Raw genomic sequence first — 19,849 nt, 5'->3', positions numbered from 1 at the left:
AGATATATACACAGTGAATATCACAATTACGTCTTTCCTTTGTGCGGCACAGATCGGTGGCATCGTCTCCTCTTGCGAGTCAAGGGTGCATGGTTGTACATGCAGATTCATACAGATTATAGAGTTATAGCTCAGCGATCCAGCGGGCGAGCGGGCCCAGTGGGCCAATGTAGACGCCACTGCGCATGTTGCACCACGCATGTGCACTGGCGTCTGTACTGACCCGCTGGCTCCACTGAGCTATAACTCTCCATTGTCCTTTGCGTATGTGGCAACGCCTCGTGCTCATTAGTTCAGATGCTGTTCACAAACAATTTCAGCGTACCCATCGAGCTAAAACAATGCATCTTGATTGATTTATCTAATTTATTATTATTATTATTATTATTATTATTATTATTATTATTATTATTATTATTATTATTATTATTATTATTATTATTGGCGGAGTGCTTGAATGTTGTTTCACCTCCGCCGCGAATCAGCCCGGTATTTCATAATCTCCGGGATCGGCCCACTCTGAGCTTTTCATTCTTGACGCACAAACAATAAACACACATGGAACTAAAGCAATATGAAGCTTCGCTGTAAAATCGGAGCTTGGTTGCCTGCACGGGACAAAACAATACAGGCACCACATACATTGGTGATAAACAGATGGCAGCGGTAAAACAACATTGTTGACACTCAATCTGCTCAACGCCTAAATTCTTCATTACTTCACAGTCATAGCCCTGATAAAAAATTGTGAAATAAAATTCAAGGCAGCTGCATCTATTCTGTTGACGCAGGTCATGGAGGAGTGGGAACGCCTCTATGGCAAGGTCTACGGATTTTACGAGGGCGAAACTCCCAAGGTGGTCATTAGCGACATGGACGTCATCAAAGAATGCTTTGTCAAGAAAGCTAGCCTGTTCACTGACCGGCCGCCACTGGTTGTCGATATTGAGCCCATACGGAGTAGCCTCATAGGCCTCAAAGGTATGACGTTACGTTTGTCAGTATGCATGGATCTCACATCACTTCAGTGACTCACTTAGGTGACATAGGCAGGCAGAACACACATAGGACGTTGCTCAAAGTAACAGTAATTTCTTGACCAGGATTGCAGTTGTGCTCTGACAGTTGACAACGTTTGGTCATTCCAGTGAGTGGCGTAGCCAGAAATTTTATTCGGGGGGTCTGTTGAAAGAAGGCGGGCAAAAGAGGAAAGAATAACAATAACAAAATTTGACCAAGTTACAAGTCTTTGCGTCGCAAACAAAAATTATTCTTAGTTGGGAAATACGGAAACAAAGGAATGCGCGTTGGCAACATGCGATGGTGTGACGCCACATCATGGATGACGTGGCGCTGCCGGACAAGATACAGCAAGTACTAAAATGCGGGCCGCAGTTCGCGACTCAGCCAAAGAAGTCTGCTCCCGATCTGTTCGCAATGATACAAGTATCAAAGCGAGTACCTGAAGCCGAGTCGGAAAGGTGTGTCTCAGAGGTAGTGGATGTGCTAACGCGGTCCCGTCCCCTTCGCGAAAGGTTCTCCTTGAATAAGGCTGTTAAGTTCATGAAAGACAATGCGCTCATGAACTGTCCACATATATTACCCAGACGTTGCAAATCACTTTGCTTGTTAGCTAGCAACACAATGTCGTCCGCCTAAAATAAACCTGGAAGCTGCTGCTCTACTACTAATAATAATATTTGGGGTTTTACGTGCCAAAACCACTTTCTGATTATGAGGCACGCCGTAGTGGAGGACTCCGGAAATTTTGACCGCCTGGGGTTCTTTAACGTGCACCTAAATCTAAGCACACGGGTGTTTTCGACTTTCGCCCCCATCTAAATGCGGCCGCCGTGGCCGGGATATGCTCTACTAATGTACCCGCCTCTTTGTATGAGAGATTAAACCCGATATTACTTCTTTCTAGCGCCCTCTCCAGCCTCACCATGTATCATAAACAGCAGCGGGGATAAAGGGCACCCCTGCCTCAGTTCCATGTTCACACGAACTTTCTCCTCGCTCCTCGTGCCTTACCATTTAACGCAAACAAACAACAACAGTACAACATATCCTATACGAAGATGGAGACAAACTGGAAGGGGAAGAGGCTATAATCGGAAATATAATAGCCGAATCTTTCTAACGCAATGATGAGGTTGTTTTTGAAGAAAAAAAAAGCATAAAATAGTACCAGATGGAAAAGGAGCTAGTGCTGATAAATTTCAACTCGAAAAAAGCCGAAGGAAAAATTCCTAAGCGCAAAACCACAGGGCTACACGAGATCCCCGTTAGGCTGATTAATGAACTATGACCAAAAATTAAGGGAGCTCTCGTGAAAGCAGTGGGAAAAGCTTTAAAAGATAGATGAATATACCAGACAGTTGGCTACAAAGTAGAATGAATTTATTTATAAAGGTAAGGGTCAGAAATATAGAATTTACTCGTGTAGACCGTTGACCATTACATCGGTAATATTTAGGTTAGCAATGCATGCACTCAAATTAATGCTGCAAGTATGGGCAGAGAAGTATGGCATTTTGGGAGAACTTCAGAATAGCTTCAGAATAGGTAGGCGTCTGGATGATAATTTATTTGTTCTTACTCAGTGTATTGAAATATTAAGCATATAAAGCTGACCGGTACATGTGGCCTTTTCAGACACTGTAGGAACGTATGACAACAAATACCGCAACATTTTGTGGGATATTCTGGAAGGGGAAGGCTTAGGCGAAGATTGCATACAGCTTTCGAGAGAAATTTACGTAGAAACTACCGTTTGTGTTGAATGGGAAGGGATGTGGAGCGAGGAGAAAGCGGATATAAAAAAGGGACTGAGGCAGGGGTGGCCCTTATCCCCACTGCAGTTTATGATGTACATGGCGAGGATAGAGAGCGCGCTAGAAGGAAGTAATATCGGGTTTAATCTCTCATGCAAACAGGCGGGTACAGTGCTGGAGCAGCAGCTTCCAGGCTTATTTTATGGGTACGAAATTGTGTTGCTGGCTAACAAGCAAAGTGATTTGCAACGTCTGGCTAATATCTGTGGACAGGAAGGCAACAATTTAGGTTTCAAATTTAGTGTTAGAAAATCAGGTGTTATGGTATTCAAAAAAAAGAGTGAACAGACAGTGGAGATACAGGGCTGGGAAATACCTCGGGTAAGAGAATATAAATACCTTGGTATATGTATAAACGAAGGCAATAGATATAAGGAAACACAGGAGAAAACAATAACCGTAAAAGGGAAGAGAAATTCAGCCATAATGAAGCACAGAATGCTATGGGGATACAATAGGTACGAGGTCCTCCGAGGTATGTGGAAAGGTGTAATGGTTCCAGGACTTACTTTTGGAAATGCGGTTGTTTGCTTTAAATCAGGGGTACAATCAGGACTCGACGGGAAACAAAGGTCAGTGGGTCGCCTCGCATTGGACGCTCACGGGAAGATTACAAATGAAGCTGTGCAGGTTGATATGGGCTGGACTAGTTTTGAAATGAGGGAAGCTCGCACTAAAATTGATTACGAATAACCACTGAGGAATATGGAAGAAAGTGAACGGGCTGGGAGAGTTTTTATGTATCTGTACAGGAAAAACATTGATTCACAGTGGAGGGAAAGAACTAGGAAGCTTACCAGCAAGTATGCGGCCTCTAGGGTGGGCAACAAAGCAACAAAGAACGTCAAGTGGAAAGTCGGAGAGGCTGAAATAATCTCATGGGTGGCGACAATGGAAAAGAAACCTGCCATGAGTAACTACGTAAGAGAAAAAAAGGAAACGAGGAAACAAACAATTAATGATAACTCAAAGGGAAGCTCATTGCTTTTCGGAGCGAGATCAGGATGCCTTAGAACATGCGCATATAAAGCGAGATATAAGAAGGAAAAAGAAATATGTGCTTGCTGAAGCTAGGGAAACGATGGAGCATATTTTATTAGAATGTGAAGACATGTGCCCAGCGGTCGATTAGGCACCACTGGCCTCCTTGAAACCCTTGGGTTGAGCAAAAGCAGGGGAAAAGTAAGCATGTCCCCAGTAGAGAGAAGTAAGAGGGGATTAAAAGATTGGTTACTTAAATTATAGAATATAATTAAATTGATCTTCTCTTTTCTTTGTAACTATTCCGATGCCTAGCCACAGTGAAAATATTTGTTATAATGATCTTCAAATGCGGTTCTTATTTGTGATGTTCCTTTGTCTAGGGACCAACCTGATACAATATGTACTATTGGCTTGGAAAGCCGTACCGCTTTTCACCGAGAGCCCTTGTTGTGGTCTCCTCCCATGTGAAACGAGTTGTGCGTGAACGCCCACCATTGCTCTTCTAAATACTTACGTCTCATATTTCTATATTTGAGCGCGAACTGCCTTTATCTCGTCACTATACAACCCGGGCTCCTGCCTTTCGAAAGCGTGCAGCTTGTGAATTAGACCATAAAGCAGATCTTTTTCAGCATTTGCTTTTCTTTTAGACAGGTCACATTAAATTCATTTCTCACTCTATCTTTGAACATTTCCCATTGTGTCTCCACAATTTCCGGTAGGGAGAAAACTTACGAAACTTTCGGAGACCCCATGAAAAAGCTACTAAACAATGGTCTATGAACAATACAGGCAAGAAAGGCGGAGAGCAGGCCTATTTCAGAGTATTTTTGCGCTGTGGCGCAGTGCGGTTCAACTAGGGACAATCCGAGCAAAGCGTGTCCTCTTCCGTGGTAATGTAGTACCTTAGAGAAAAGCATATTTTTAGAAGCAAATGACCCGTGAATTCTCTTTCATGACTCGCGCATGCGTACGACGCTTGGGCAAATACAAAGCACGGTTTGGGGGCGAAAATAGCTGCGGTGCGCTTGCCCTGTTCGCGATGTTGTCTCTGGGGGCGTATTTGCAACTGCTTGTAGGTACAGCGGGGCGTGGAACTTGCGGAGACGACGGACGTTTGGGCGCATGCGCGAGTAATAGCGGGTGCGAGAGAGGAAATGTGGGGAGTTTTACTCCTTGAAAATACGACTCTGCCCAGCTACTACGGAGGAGTTACTTGGAGCGCGTTGTATGTGCTTGTCCCTAGGAGTGCCGGCAGAAGTCGCGGGGCGTGGTTGTGCTGAGCTTAGCATCGCAAGTTGGCGGCTCGACACAATCACAGTTATTCGATCATGTTTTTACTTATGAAAACAACGTGTCATTACTTCGTATTATTGGCGGCGCCTCCAGGACACCAAAGCAGCAACGGGGACATCAAAGCTAGAAGCCGGACTGGTCCGTGGGTTGGGGCTCGCAGAGGCCTGCGCGTGCCAGGGGAGTATAAGATCGGCTCTCCGCTATCGCGGACCGCCAATGTTTTATGCGAACACCCCCTGACACGCTTTGGCCTCTGCGGCCCCAACCCACGGGCCGCCCGGCTACCAGCTTTGATCCCTCCCCTACCGCTTGGGTGCCCCGGAGATCCTGCGCCAGCTGCTTTAATATAACCTCAGGTGCTCTCCTGAGGCCTCAATTTGCCGGTTACATGTGCCCTCCTGGAGCAGTGCTTGTAAAAAATCCGATCTATCATCGCGACGTAAAAAGCTACCTGCGACTTATACAACACCAGTCAGAACATTGTCCCTTCAGACACAGCGATCACCAAGCGGCGTCCGCGACCACTGCCTCAGCGCGCGGGCAGCCAGCGCCGGAGCGTATAAACCAACTCGACCGCAATCTGCAACGACGGCATGTCTAGGGGACAAACGAATACAACGCTCTCTAAGAAACCCCCTCCGTAGCGCCTAGGCTGAGTCATATATTCAAGGAGCAAAAGCCCCCATATTTTCTCTCTCGCGCCCCCTCTTACTCGCGCCTGCGCAGAAACGTCGAGCTCCGTCAAAAGTGCCACGCCCCGCTGTACCTACTATCAATTCTAAAAACGCTCACTGGGGTGGCGGTTCCTCGAGGCCGCGTGCTTGGCAAACGGCTATCACGACCGACAAGCACGGTGGATGAGGAGCGGTAAGGCAGCTTGATCCGTACCCACCATGCACAATGTGGTAAGAATAGGGAGCACTTCAGCCGTTTTAGCTACTACTACTACAAAGCGCTGACTTTCTATACATTATTTCTATACATTAATTATTGAGCTATCTTACATCAAAAGTAAACTTTTAAGAAGGCGCAATGATAACCCTCATGACTTTGCACTAAGAGAAGAATTCAGGCAACTGCGAAATAAGATTACAGCAAAAATACGACTGGCAAAAAAACTGTACCAGCTTAATCAATTCTCGGCATGCAGTAGTGACGTAAAAAAAACTTGGCAATTAGTTCAAACCACCATAGGAAAACCATCCAAGAAAAGCATTGATGATACTTTAGAACAGGCCTTTCCAGATAAAACCAAGGTAGAATCGGCCACTGAGTTCAATAAACACTTTGTAGAATCTGTTACTTTCTTGTGTAGACAGGGAAGCAAAATCGCGAACGTTACTGCAGTTGCTTCGAGCATTCATTCAGCTTACATGCCTACTGTCACTGAGCCGGAATTATGGGATGTGTTGAAAACAATGCCAATAACGAAATCCCCAGGCTATGATAGTGTTAGGATAAGAGATCTCATAGTGCATTTTGACATACTTAAAACTGTTTTACTTTTCATTATCAACGAAACGTTAATAACTGGGCAAATTCACACGTTCATGAAAGTAAGCGTAATAAGACCATTGCATAAAAAAGGCTCCAAAAAGGATTATAATAATTATAGGCCAATCGCAATTTTGTCATCCCTCGCTTGTATCATAGAGAAAATTATACATATTAGCATGACATCATTTCTTGATAAGTACCATCTACTAAATGCAGCCCAGTATGGTTTCCGCAAAGGTAAAAGTACGGTAAACCTACTAGAGGATTTTCATGACCTAGTTTGCAAAGAAACAGATAACAATAAAATTGTCCTTACATTTTTTATTGATTTGCAAAAAGCCTTTGATACTATCAATCACAATTTATTAATAGATAAACTTGACAGTATTGGTTTTAGAGGTCCATACAAGTCGTTCTTTGAAAGCTATTTCGCTGATCGAGCCCAATGCGTCCAACTAGGCGGATTACACAGCCCAATTTTGAACGTTTCGACAGGTGTTCCTCAGGGATCAATTTTAGGACCCTTGTTATTTAATATCTACGTCAATGATATGACCTGTCTTCCACTGAACTCGCAACTCTTTTTATACGCGGATGATACTGCCCTGGCGATACCAAGTGAAACGTATGAAGAGGCCTCCGACAGGATGCAACAGTATGTGCATCTTTTGATAGAATGGTTCAACACTAATAAGATTTTTACTAATAATACAAAAACCTGCCTACTTTGTTTTCATAGCCCATATAAAGTGGTTAGAGCACTATCAAATATATACCTTCATGAGAGAAACTGTACGTGTTGTTCATGCCCACCTTTGGAACTTAAATCCAATTTTAAATACCTTGGTATCACATTTGACGAAACACTGTCGTGGAATATTCATATTTCAGAGTTAGCCAAACGCCTACGCCTAGTGTGTGTTTATATATATGCTCTACGATCTATATGTGATGTATCGGTTAGAAAAATGGTATATAAGGGATTGGGAGAGTCAATATTACGATACGGGATAACAATTTACGGAACCGCTTCTTTATATAAATTAAACACATTAAGCCGCATTGTGCACAGGATTGCAACCAATCTCTCCTATGGAACCAACTATCATGATAAGTCAGCCAGAGACAGTATGGAATATTTTGACATGCTTCCTGTACACAAGCAATTTATCTTTGACATATTATACAAGCATTTCTTTCACAGCTCCTTTAAAACCTGCAACATTAAAGTACGGCCTCTCCGTCAATCAGAAAAGTATGTCATACCCCGCATCTTCACCACTTATGGCAAAAGAACCCGCACCTACTATGTTCCTTACTACTTCAATAAATTAGGAACCCTCCCGAATATTACCGGTTTAAAAGACCTTAAGAATTTTCTTCGACCTTGGCTGAACGATAATATAGAATAAGGTAATTTGCTGTTGGTCATGTTCTTAATGTTTTCATTTCGTGTACGAAATTGTGCACGGTGGATTTGCTATCATATGTTCTGCTGGTTCTTGTTTGTTTGCTTGTTTGTTCTTATGTCGCACAAGCAGTTGCTGAGTATCTGGTTGATTTTATTTTCCCTACTTTTCAACTATGATTTACTCGCTGTTGTTTCATGTGCTTAACCTGGCTGCCCAGCTCAGCACACAAGCGGCAACGCTTATGCAGGCTGGAACACGTTGTACGAATTGAAGTGAATAAAAAAATATTCTATATATATATATATATATATATATATATATATATATATATATATATATATATATATTTCAGTGGGCTCTCCACTGAATTGTGTTGTAATTAAATTGGCGATTGTCAATTATTTCGATGCACATATTTATGTTAAGTTCCGCGGATATAGACACCACAGACATGTGCTGATACCAAACCAGTTCCGGCACCTTTATCAGTGAGTGCTCTGCGCGTGCGCATTTCACTATGTTTTTCTTATTCTTTTAATTTACCATTTTCTTATTCTCTATACGATTAGATGAAAATAAATAGCAATTACTACGATAAGATAGTTGCGTATTCTTAGTACTTCACTATAATCAAGAAACCCAACAACTATACCTGCTTAACATCCCTAGCGGCGCTTTGACATGACGGCTTTATTTAACAAGTAATTTTGTGGACGGCCACATTTCGAGGCGTGTCTGTTCGGCACGAACCTTGAGACAACAGAGGTATGGAAGCATGCATGCCGAACATGAAACTACAGGGAAATAATGTTCGACGTATCTTTTTTTTTCATTTCTGCATATTGTTTTTCCACACCACATTTTCCTGGATCATTTCTTTCAACGTTTGCGCCGCGTTTGACTGAGGTTGTCAAGACAGCGGTACACAGCAAAAATGTTTACCTAAAGGGTTCGAAAACGGCTTTTCGCACTGGCATTTGACGTGTAAAAATAAAAGCATCCTATAATGCGAACAACACTTTTCAGGGAACGCTTTCGGCTGAATTAAATGCAAAGTGATGATGCGCCCTACTCTTCCTTTTATTTATTTTAGAACGATACAATTACAGATCAGTGTACAAACAATTCATTATTAAATAGGTCGCAAAATCCAAAGCACGAAGGTGGATTTGAAGCCAGCAACTTCGCGAAAAAGTCGGGCACATCATTCGTTATGCCGGGCGGTAGCCACGTTGGTGGAGTGGCTCAGATATTGGTTACCACACCCAACATTTTTTTCAGAAATGTCTGTGGTGTTCTCTTGCAACTCCTGCACGGCCTAAAGTGGAGAAAATCTCATAATACTAAAGTTGATCGAAGGTAGCAAAAAACGTATCATTGTTTTGCCATGGTCCACGGCAGTGGAGCATCAATGCTTTCGCATCGCGAGCGGGTCTTGGTATAGCGCCTTTGTTAGTTAGTTCGCTCGGTCTGTCACTAAAAAATTTTGCTTAGAAGACATATATGTCCAGGTGAATTCTAACGCATGGTTTTAGGAGTATACTAAAGGCGTGTTTCCTGCCATGTAAGCTCCCTCGAAAGGACAGAGTTGTAGGAGCATCCTATGCAGTTTGACGCACGTGTGGCTAGGCCATTTGACGTGTCTCACATTGCGCGTACTTCGCGAAGGATTAAGCCTGGCTTTGTATAAGCACTGGAACGCTAAGTGCGAGAGTCAAAGGACAGATTTCCTTGATTCTGCAGGCAGACTCCTCGTGTTATGATAATAAACTTATTGACACACTTGTCAGAGGGAATATTCGTGAATTAACTATTCCTAGACATCGTAATATGCTGTGTAGACTACAGGCGACACTGTTTGTTTGTCCCATGAAGCTCTGGAAATGCCTCAGATGTCGATGTTCTAACTGGCTCAGTTTTCTGCTTTAGCACGAAGACGGAATACACATACGAGCATTGATCAACATCCGTGTGTTTCTGCTGGCATCTTTCATCGGTCTCGCTATGGTCTTAATGCAGATCTCACCCAAAGCTACAGCCTATTGTAGCATTAAAGGTGATTCTTCAGGTCTTCTTGGGGTTTTTAAGAACAGGAAGGGCCGTTGATTTTACGCTATGCTGAACATTCATCCGCACAATTGGTACGAGCTGTGGTTAGGTAAGTTCTTCACAAACACTCATATGGAGTAGTCAAAATGCTTAGAAATTTGGTAAACTGGGTGGGTCTTCCCTCTTTCCTAACGCCTATAGTTGAGAGGCAGTCATGCATACGTATGTACACAAGCTCACCGCTCAGCCATCGTCGTTTTGTGGCTATTCAGGACTCTGAAGTACGAAACTGGCCTTCCTCTGCCTGGGATTTTTAAACACACGGCTTAATTATCCTGCCACGTATCAACTAAGCCACGCTAATGGGTTTTTGAACTGCGATATCTTTACAAACGGCAGTCTATACTACTTTCTAACCGAAACAAATTCATAGCCTCTTTTCGCTGTGAAATGCGCTGCCGACCTCAGCTATGTGCACTGAAAGTTTGTTGATTCCCTATCGATATTTTTTTTTTGCACCGTGCTTCTAGAAGAAACTTGCGCTTCAATGCTTCGGACTCGTTTCGTCCCCAAGAAAACCCGTCCGATGTGCACAAAAGAAAAAAACGAAACTGTGGCACTAGTTCTGTTCATCTAAACCGATAATAAAATATCGATGGATACAGTTGATGAACACGACGGTTTCTCTTTCGTCGTTGGATTTTTGCTTCAATGTGGGGAGTGATATCGTGCAATGCTGACGGTATGTGCGTGCGTTTTCAAAACGGAGGTCATACGTGATTGGCAAGTTAAACGCAAGGAGGTGATATCGATACAAGTGAAACGTGAGAACTGGATGAAAGCTTTAATTGCTTGCCAAGGTAAGTAATGAAAACGAATGTACAAAAGCGACGAAACAGCACACAGAGCAGTGAATCAGCGGCCGGTTGGAGATACAGCACCCTGAGAGTCCTTTTGTGCCAGCTTTGGCCGGTATGCTGTGAAAATTTGTTGTAGCAATGAATACGAACTTCGTAACCACTCCATTTATTTTTCCTGCACTGGGTGAAATTGTTTCGATAAGCTATTTGCCTAGCTCTCAAGTTTATTGAATCAATAAGCAATAATGAATGATGTATATGTACGTAGTCAAAGCACATATCGTGTTTCAGTATATTCTTCTTTATTAGCTGCAAAATATGGGAAGTGTGGCCACAGAAATGACTGCCTATCCCAAAATGCTACCTCAGAAAAAAAAGAGAGAGTGTTGCGAAACCCCAAAGCACAGTCATTACACAAACCCTAACAAAGTAATTGCATGAATCGCGTAAAATGTAGCGAAGAAAAAAGGTTTCACGAGTACACAAACAGCAAAGCACAAACATGAGAAGGGCAGAGGATTTGAATACAGAGAATTTTTCTTAATGCACAGATATTACAATCCACAGAGAAGCTGTCAAGTCACTGTCCATGAGAAAATTGAGTGCAACCTTAAGAGCTAATCTCTGTTGGTTAGGACGCGACCAGGGTCGAAGCACCACTTTCTTCACAGGGAATGGGCGCCTAGCTAAATCGCTCAGGCAGCTGCGAATGATATCTCGCTCCTGATGACACTGGTATGGGTACTCAACGAGACAACAGAGACTTCCACGGCGCCACAGTGAGTGCCCTTAGATGACACCATTTTTCTTTAGACGCTGAAGGAAGTAGAGCGTGTAGGCCACTTCGAGGCGTAAGCACTGTAAGGGAGCGTCCTTTTGTGCGATTGATCTTGATGTTTACAGAAGAGCGAAGCCGAAGGTCTGTGATGTAAAACAACAACGTCGTCGCACAATCATCCATCAAAGCGCAAGTTCAGAGATCATCGCGTGTCCTTTGTGCTAACAGTTCTCATGGCATTTATTTGGTCTTAAAGAAACAAATTAGATTGAAATTTTTGCTTCGACAACAAATAACGTGTTCTATATTTCCCTCACAAAACATATTCTGTTCAGTCGCGAAAATAGTATTTCCTCACAGATTTTTGATGAATAAAGCAAATAAGTATACCTTACGTTGTCTGAAGAAAAATGGCGCCTCCGTAGTAAAAAAAGTACTTGCAGGTATAGCCCACACAAATATTTTTCAAAAAATATTGTTTTGTACTAGGGAAGCTAGCGCTGCCGTGAAGTTCAAACTTCAATGAAGCTGACGTGGCAAAACAAAGTACAGCAGGAATATCTTGTGGGGACTATTATTCACGTCACAGTAGACAAGCGCACACCATGCAATGAGATCTTAAGTGACATGCCAATTCTGCGCCACAGCAGCACCCTGCCCACACGACGTCGACTGTGTCGCCTACTGTGTCCCGGCGCGATTTCATGTTTAGTTCTTTCGCTCAATTTCTTGCGTTCGTGGCTTCAGATACTGTCCGAATGTTCTAGTACTGCCCATGGCATTCATACGGTCCTAATGTCTTAGTACTATCCATGGCACTCGTACTGTCCATGGACGCCTTGCCCTAGCTCATAAAAATGCACCGCACTGGGAAGACACCACTGAAGAAAGGCGAGAGAGAAAATACACATTACAACGTCTCTTGTTATTTGTAGTTCTACTGCGTTGCGCGCAATAGCCTGGCAACGTTTATTTAAGGAAGCGTTTGTCACTTAACCAATTCTTTTATTTTTTAAATTTTCTCGCATAAATAAACAACGAGCCTTTCAAGTCATTCAGCTCCGTAATATCTACAGCGCAAGACTCTTGCGCAGGGCTAGTTGATTCTGGCGACAGAACCAGAAATACAGGAAGAGGACAGACAGATGGGCATCTGCACTGTCCGTGTATGGCAACCTCTCTTGATCGCACATCTGTGGTCATGTAATATCATCCGTTTAGCCGTGTTGATTTTGCGCCACAAGCCCATTTAATAAAGAATAATTAGTAATATCATATTAGCCCCCTCACGGGACATTGTGGTTTGCTGTGACGTTCGCCTTTTGCAGTATTTCAACTATGTAGGCTCATCACCTGCATGTCCTCCTCAACCCCGGCCACACTGTTTCTGCCGTATATGCAATTTATTATAGCTTCGCGATATCGAAGCTTCAGTCTTCAGTCTACGAAAATGTAATTTGTGGTGCTCTCGTGTTCGCAGGAGATGAATGGAGGGGCCTCCGCGGCATGCTGAACCCAAGTTTCACGTCGGCCAAGATAAAACGCATGCTCGACACTATTCACCAGTGTTCTGACACCACCACAGACATCCTACGTGAATGCCTGTCGACTGATGGACACGCTTGCGTCAATATTTCGGCGATCTCCCAGGGCCTTTCTATGGACATCATCACCAAGTGTGCCCTCGGCTGGCAGGTACGGCCATGGAGTTTCATGGCCATAACGTTGCGCCTATTCCTTGAGCATCTTCTCCCGGACATGATGCTTGCGCACTTAAATCGTTACTGCGACGAATGGTACACCGAAGAAACAACAAGGTCATGCATGGCGAAGCTTCCAAGGGAGCGCTTTTGACGCGCGACACCTAAAGAGGCTACTATAGTTTTTTTTCTTCGATCCCTCACGCGAGCCCGAAGAATTGTTCGTGCATTTATTGGGCCACTTGGATAGCGAGTTATAGCTGAGAGGAGAACAGCACAACTATGCTAACGATTGCACAAAGCATGCATCCAGCGTTACACTCGTGCAACGTATGTTGCGCAACGCACGAAACGTTTATTCGAGAAGCAACCTAAAGCGCCTTTTCAGAGTATGCATGTATCTGAACGAGTGGCGTTTGTATAGGTTAATAAGGAAATGCTGCTAGAATATCTTACTGGTAAAAAATGTAAAAAGAGTAAACTTTATTTTTTTTGTTTAGCGGGCTCCGTTATTTTTAATATTACCTGAAAAAAAAAGAAACGGAAAAGTGGTAAGCTACGTGAACAGAATATCGAGAACGGCCCAGTCTAGCGATTGTATTGAAGCACACGCCACGCATTTATCTTCACGCTCCCTTCCTCGTATATTCATGATAAGCGTCGAAAAAAAAAATCGATTCTCGACGCACACATCATCGAAATTCGACGCACTAAAACGGTTCGCAGTAAGGTGGCGGTGCTTTTCCGACAATGTTTTTTTTTTTCTTGCTGACAGCTTGTATATTGTTTTGTTATATTTCGCGAAAATCCGCTCTTTCAATTGTCGCAATAAGTATCTTACTGCTTTCGCAACCACTTGCCCGGGCGGACGCCGTGTGGAAATATTGCAGTTCCCGTGCCTGCAAAGGTGCCGTTTTCCATCGCAATCGCCGCTTAATTACTGTGCTGATTTCATACGGCAAATGTCGCCATGTACTTTCAGCCTGAGTGTACGATTATGGTTCCGGGCAGTATGAGTTTATTTTTCTTGCGCCTGTGAACACTGCTCAGACATGAGTGCCCGTATACACAAAAAGCTTGTATGCTAGAAATATTACTAAGAGCAAATTACAGCAAATTACAGGCGAAGAGCGCTTACGAAAGAAAACTTTTGGGAATTCGACCCCTGATTTATGTCTATAGTAATCCAGTTTCGATTGGCAGTTCAGGCGTGACTTGACGGTACGCAGACTAACATTCCTTAACGTATTATATCGGCCACTTTTTTTTATAAAGGTCTCAATATTCAAGTTTCGATTGGCACTCCCAACATGACTTAAACGTTTGCAGACTAGTTCAACAGTTACCTACTTCAAGGGATACTAAAGCGAAAAATGATTTCTTCTGTACAGTAAGTTACTCTTCCACAATACCCAAAGCACCGCTATTACCGCAAGAAGACCCTTGACAAGCTCGAAAAAAGCTCGAAAAAGATGGGTGGCGACACCGTCTTGAAGTTCCCGCAGCAGCTCAACGTGAAGTGACGGATTCTACAGCGTCTGCTAAGGTCCACTTAAGAGAAAGCTTTAGCTCCAGGGTTCCCACCTAAATACATGGGAAAGGAGAAATCGTTTTTGTCGAAAGCACTGCACCATATTTCATGAGGTTTATCGCATGTCAACGAAGAAAGTAAAATCTAGTGACTGTTGGTAGCGAACGTTTTATTTAGGCCATCAATCTCTTTATAAAAATTGCTGTAACTTGCAAGTTTTCAGGAGAAGAAACTAGCAAGTTTAGAATTATCTACCTCCGGAATGAAAAAGGATATCGCAATTCTGTAAATTGCATTTGTTACTACACCTAAAGTGGATAAATTTGATTTATTATACAATGTTCTCCAATGTACCACTGATATGTGAATAGGACCTTTACAAAACTCAAATTTTAGTTGTCGCTCACATGATTACGTATGACAGAGTGAGGATCGGCGCAAAGCTCCTCCCTGATGAAACGCGGCTGTTGCGTGCGGTGTTTAGTCTGGCAAATGGCCGGAGCCATAGGCAAAGATGATAACCCTTCCTCTTCCCCACTCGGCTGGCAAAATCTGGAAATAACAGCGCGCTGGGCCGGGCACTTGTTGCTCTTGATTTCAATAAAATTTAAAATAGTGGGAAATCAGCAGTCACTTTATTTGCGTAGCCCAAGCAAGGACCATGCCCGCTCGTCTAGTCACCATTACTCACGCGCACTTCCCTCCGGCTTCTCCGCTCGCGTCATTATGTGGGCATGGCAGCTGCAGCCATCGTTATAGGTTGCGCGGTCGCGTCTTACGACAGCGGTTCCGGGTTCTTCGATTTTTAAAACTTTCGCCAGCCGAGAGGGGAAGGGGGACAGTTATCATCTTTGCCAATGCCTCCACCCCGTTGTCAGACTAAACCCCGCAGGCAACAGGCGCGCCACATCAGGGAGGAGCTTTGCGCCGATCCCAACTCTCTTGCATGCGTAATCATGCGAACCATGCGAACAACAATTAAAATTTAAAGTCGGATATCTCGGAGCCCAGACATGCTTGAAGAATTCTTCCAACTGATACTGTGTGGAAACATGACTGCCTCCAACCTTTTAATACAAATATACCCACGTACTGCAGTCAACAGAAAGGGAATTATTCAATTTTCGCTAAGTGGGTTGCTAACAGCGATAATTATCATCTCACTTTGTGTCTCCCTAGCCACATATTTTCACAGGTGCTCTTCACGTGCCTCCCAGTGCCTCGTTTTAAGATAACCATAAAGCCTAATTTTTGAACACCCTGTATATGAGAATGCCAAGGCCAGCGTCCGCCACCGCGGAATGGCGTGATCCCAACGCACGGCCTCACACACTTCATTAAAACTTCTTTTTGGGTGAGTTGGTGCAGACTTGACATAAAAATTGTAACAGCGCAAACACATGCAACCACAAAGTGACAAGGACAAGTAACAAGTAACAAGTTTGCGCTGCTACAATTTTTATGTCAACTATGCACCAACTCGCCCAGAAAGAAGTTTTAATGAAGTACCTTTCTTGTTCAGTGGGCCCTTCCTTCTGTGTTCTTCCCTCTTCTCGTACCATAGTGCTTGTGTCTCGTCCTTGTTACTTTGTGGTTGCATGTGTCTGCGATGTTACAATTTTTATGTCAAGGCCTCACATACAACAGCTTCGACACCGATTTTTCTTGTTGAATGAAATACATGGTGTCGAACGCCGCCTCCGCAAGGCTTATCGAAGCTATCGGGGTTGTGTTCACTGTTGAGACGCCCACTCAGTAAATAGTGAAAATATAGCTTTCTAGGTTTCCCCATCCATTGAAAAAGAAAGCATGTCTGCACCTTGTGTAACCCTCAAATAAGCTTGCGATAGGTGTATTGTGTGTCGATGGAGTCTTGAATGTCACCAATTTAGGGAGTGCTAAACTATCGAGAATCTTATATTTCGAACATACTTTTTATGTTTAGGTCTTCGCGAAGTATGTATGTTTGACAGCCCATAGTTCTGTCAGAAAAAAAAAATTCCTCTCTTTCTTATTTTTCTGCCAACAGTCAGATTGCCAACGGAACAAAGACGATCCTGTCATCAAGAATCTTGCGAAGATCCTCACTGACTCTGGAAACTGGATCAACGACCTGTGCATAGTGGACCCTATTCTTGGAGTCATCGCTTCGTATATTTTTCCTTTGCTTAGCTACGGAAGGCTGTTTGCTCGCATCGAGAAAGACCTTCAGCGATTGCTTCAGTCGCGCAAGAGGACAACAGGCACCGCGTCTGACATCGTTCAGCTCATGCTGGAAGTCCAGAGAAACAGCTCGGCTGTTGACAAAGAAGACAATGAGGCGTGTTCAAGGGCACCGTGCAACGTCAGGCTAAAGCCCAGTTTCATCACAGACAGGCACGTCGTGTCGAACTGCTTCGTCTTCCTCGGGGCCGGATTCGACACCACGGCCAGTACGCTGGCGTTTCTTCTTTACGAATTGGCGAGACACCCCGATGAGCAGCGCCGACTCTACGACGACCTGGTGGCCGCGTTTCCTGACCATGAAAGACTCGCGTATGACGAACTACAAATGCTGAAGCGCTTCGATGCGGTCATCAGCGAGTGCCTGCGGTTGCACCCGCCGCTCGTGTTGACCACGGCCCGCGTGTGTCAAGTGGACACTCGTGTGGCGACGGGCCACGTGATACCGCGTGGCTCACACGTCATCCTGCCGACGTGGAATGTGCTCCACGACTCGAACCTGTGGGTCGACCCGTACAAGTTTGATCCGGACCGCTTCATTGAGAAGCCTGATTCTGGAGCTGTCTTCGCATCGGCGCTCTTCTTTGGTATCGGGCCGCGAGAGTGCATCGGCAAGCGTCTGGCGCTGCTCGAGCTTAAAGTTGCCTTGTCTAAGCTTGTTAGAAGGTTCAAGTTTAGCGTTTCCAGTGAGACGCACATGCCCTTGAAGGTCAAGGTTCCCTTAGTGAGTCTAATGCTGGAGCGTGACATTGTGCTTCGTGTTGACTTACGGACGTGAGCAACAATAAGTAAGAGTGTAAAATATGGAAATTAAGTTGCTCCTGCGGACAACCTGAACTCTCATTCTCTAAAAGTGACAACCCGTAATCAATTGACACAACAGTTGCTCTGTTAGAAATTCCGATAGTCTTGCATCACCGAGCTGTAACTCTGTTTAGCGCTAACTACACCACATCTAAACCATCACTCTCGGAGTTATGAGGTGCCTTCACGAACTTTCCTCTTTCGTAAGCCGTGCTATGAAAATTTATGTCACAACTGTTCAGATACTTTCTCTAATAAAATAAATATCGCATGACATTACGTGTCAACAATAAAGATAAGTATCTTAAAATTCTATGGGCGGACCAGTATTATAACCGCATTTCGCACTTTTGAAGCGACGCGATTTATCTGGTTGCTGCTCCAAAGCGCACTTCACATTGCCTTTTTCAACCCTTTCATTTGTATTTTTACCAGTGCAAATTTTTAATGCGTCATTTGCATCAGTATGCGTACTTGTGTATGCGGTGGCACTATGTGGGCTTTATGTTCACTGCGGCACTCCGAAACACACCGACTGACATTAAAGCGTCCCTATATTGCTCTCTTCCATACCAAAAAGGACGGGCCTACATGGCTATTTCCTCGAGGAACTCCCGACTGTGCTTTCCAAGTGGCCCTAAACATGTGTAAACATTAACAAGCAAAAGCGGAATATTTCTGGTTTCTGGGTTCTTGCATGTTCTCTGTGCATGCTGTGGTATCCTGTGTACCATATATGCCCTCCTTGCGCTATTTTAGAAGCATTGCTGGAGTGAAAGAAGCACAGGACATGGCCGCATGAACCTATTTGCATTGTAGACGTCGATTACTCCAACCATGGCAACCACCCATGACGTGGAGTGGCCATATTACTTTGCCGATTATCGGAAGAAAAAAAGACATGTTTTGGGTCACAATTGTGAGGTATAAGCACCCTGTACACAAATTTTCTTGTATATATTTCTAAAACAGCGTGGCATAAAAGTTCTATCAACCTGTTAAAATGTACGGCGCTCTTTCAATTGTGACAAAGCGTACGCTGCCGATTATCGTGCTTGTTCAGCTTTGCGACTCGAACGCCACGTGTGAAACATTTAGGGCCGCTCACTGAAGTGCATTCAGCGTGTCAAGTTTAAGCGCTGCCCCCAATGGCGTATAATAATAATAATAATAATAATAATAATAATAATAATAATAATAATAATAATAATAATATAGCTTAATTAACAAGACTGTTTTCCTACGTCTGGATCCTTAGCCACACGCTAGTTATGAATCCATGCTGTTATATAAATAAAAAGAAACAACTCAGGCACAGGCACAATCTTTTTTTTATTAAAAGTCAAGAGCCTTGTGGGGGAAAAAAGAAAAGGAATGCAATGGAAGAAAAGCAATCAAACAAAAGCCAATAGACGATTATGCAGACAGCCGCAGGAGCGAAAAGCCAAGGCCCCTGCCGGCGGTCGGGGCCGTGCACTGGCGGCCCGACGTATGGGTAGCCAGCGCATCTGAGCTTATATCAAAGTTAATCCGTAGTCCCCCACTACGGCGTGCCTCATAACTATACTGTCGCGCAGTACTGACAGTTAACTACAGTGGCACAAGGCAACTTACGAAGCTATCTGTTTATTGGACGAACCTGAGTCCAGAAAAACAAGTAGCACAATAGCGGCGAGCAGACCCGTTGGATACATGGCCCATTGACCCTTCCAGCGATATCGCCTCATGCTTGCGTAAGTTCCAAAATGTTAGACTGCTATTGTGTGTGCAATATGATTACATGTACAAGGCTCGGCGAAAAACATAGCCAACAAAAGCACCGGTAGCACAGGAAAATAAAGAAAAACAATCAAAAAATAAAGTCGGCGTTCGTTACAT

The 19,849-nt window shown here is 43.8% G+C and overlaps 1 protein-coding gene across 1 annotated transcript; it reads left to right on the top strand.

The window, feature by feature from the left end:
* Positions 1-810: 810 nt before the first annotated feature.
* LOC139060524 (cytochrome P450 3A43-like) lies at positions 811-18,191 on the top strand. The gene is made up of 3 exons (XM_070539686.1): positions 811-981; positions 13,194-13,408; positions 16,974-18,191. The coding sequence occupies exons 1-3, from the start codon at positions 873-875 to the stop codon at positions 17,943-17,945; spliced, it is 1,296 nt and encodes a 431-aa protein (XP_070395787.1). The 5' UTR covers positions 811-872; the 3' UTR covers positions 17,946-18,191.
* The last annotated feature ends 1,658 nt before the right edge of the window (positions 18,192-19,849 follow it).

This window comes from Dermacentor albipictus, chromosome 5 (genome assembly GCF_038994185.2).
Source record: "Dermacentor albipictus isolate Rhodes 1998 colony chromosome 5, USDA_Dalb.pri_finalv2, whole genome shotgun sequence".
NCBI lineage: Eukaryota > Metazoa > Arthropoda > Arachnida > Ixodida > Ixodidae > Dermacentor > Dermacentor albipictus.
This window is presented reverse-complemented; position numbering and strand designations above follow the sequence as displayed.

Bases quoted from the DNA above. Each gene is read 5' to 3' on its own strand.
- LOC139060524 (XM_070539686.1), top strand. From the start codon at position 873: ATGGACGTCATCAAAGAATGCTTTGTCAAGAAAGCTAGCCTGTTCACT. The intron at 982-13,193 runs GTATGACGTTAC...TCGTGTTCGCAG, and splicing joins TAGCCTCATAGGCCTCAAAG to GAGATGAATGGAGGGGCCTC. The intron at 13,409-16,973 runs GTACGGCCATGG...TTCTGCCAACAG, and splicing joins AGTGTGCCCTCGGCTGGCAG to TCAGATTGCCAACGGAACAA.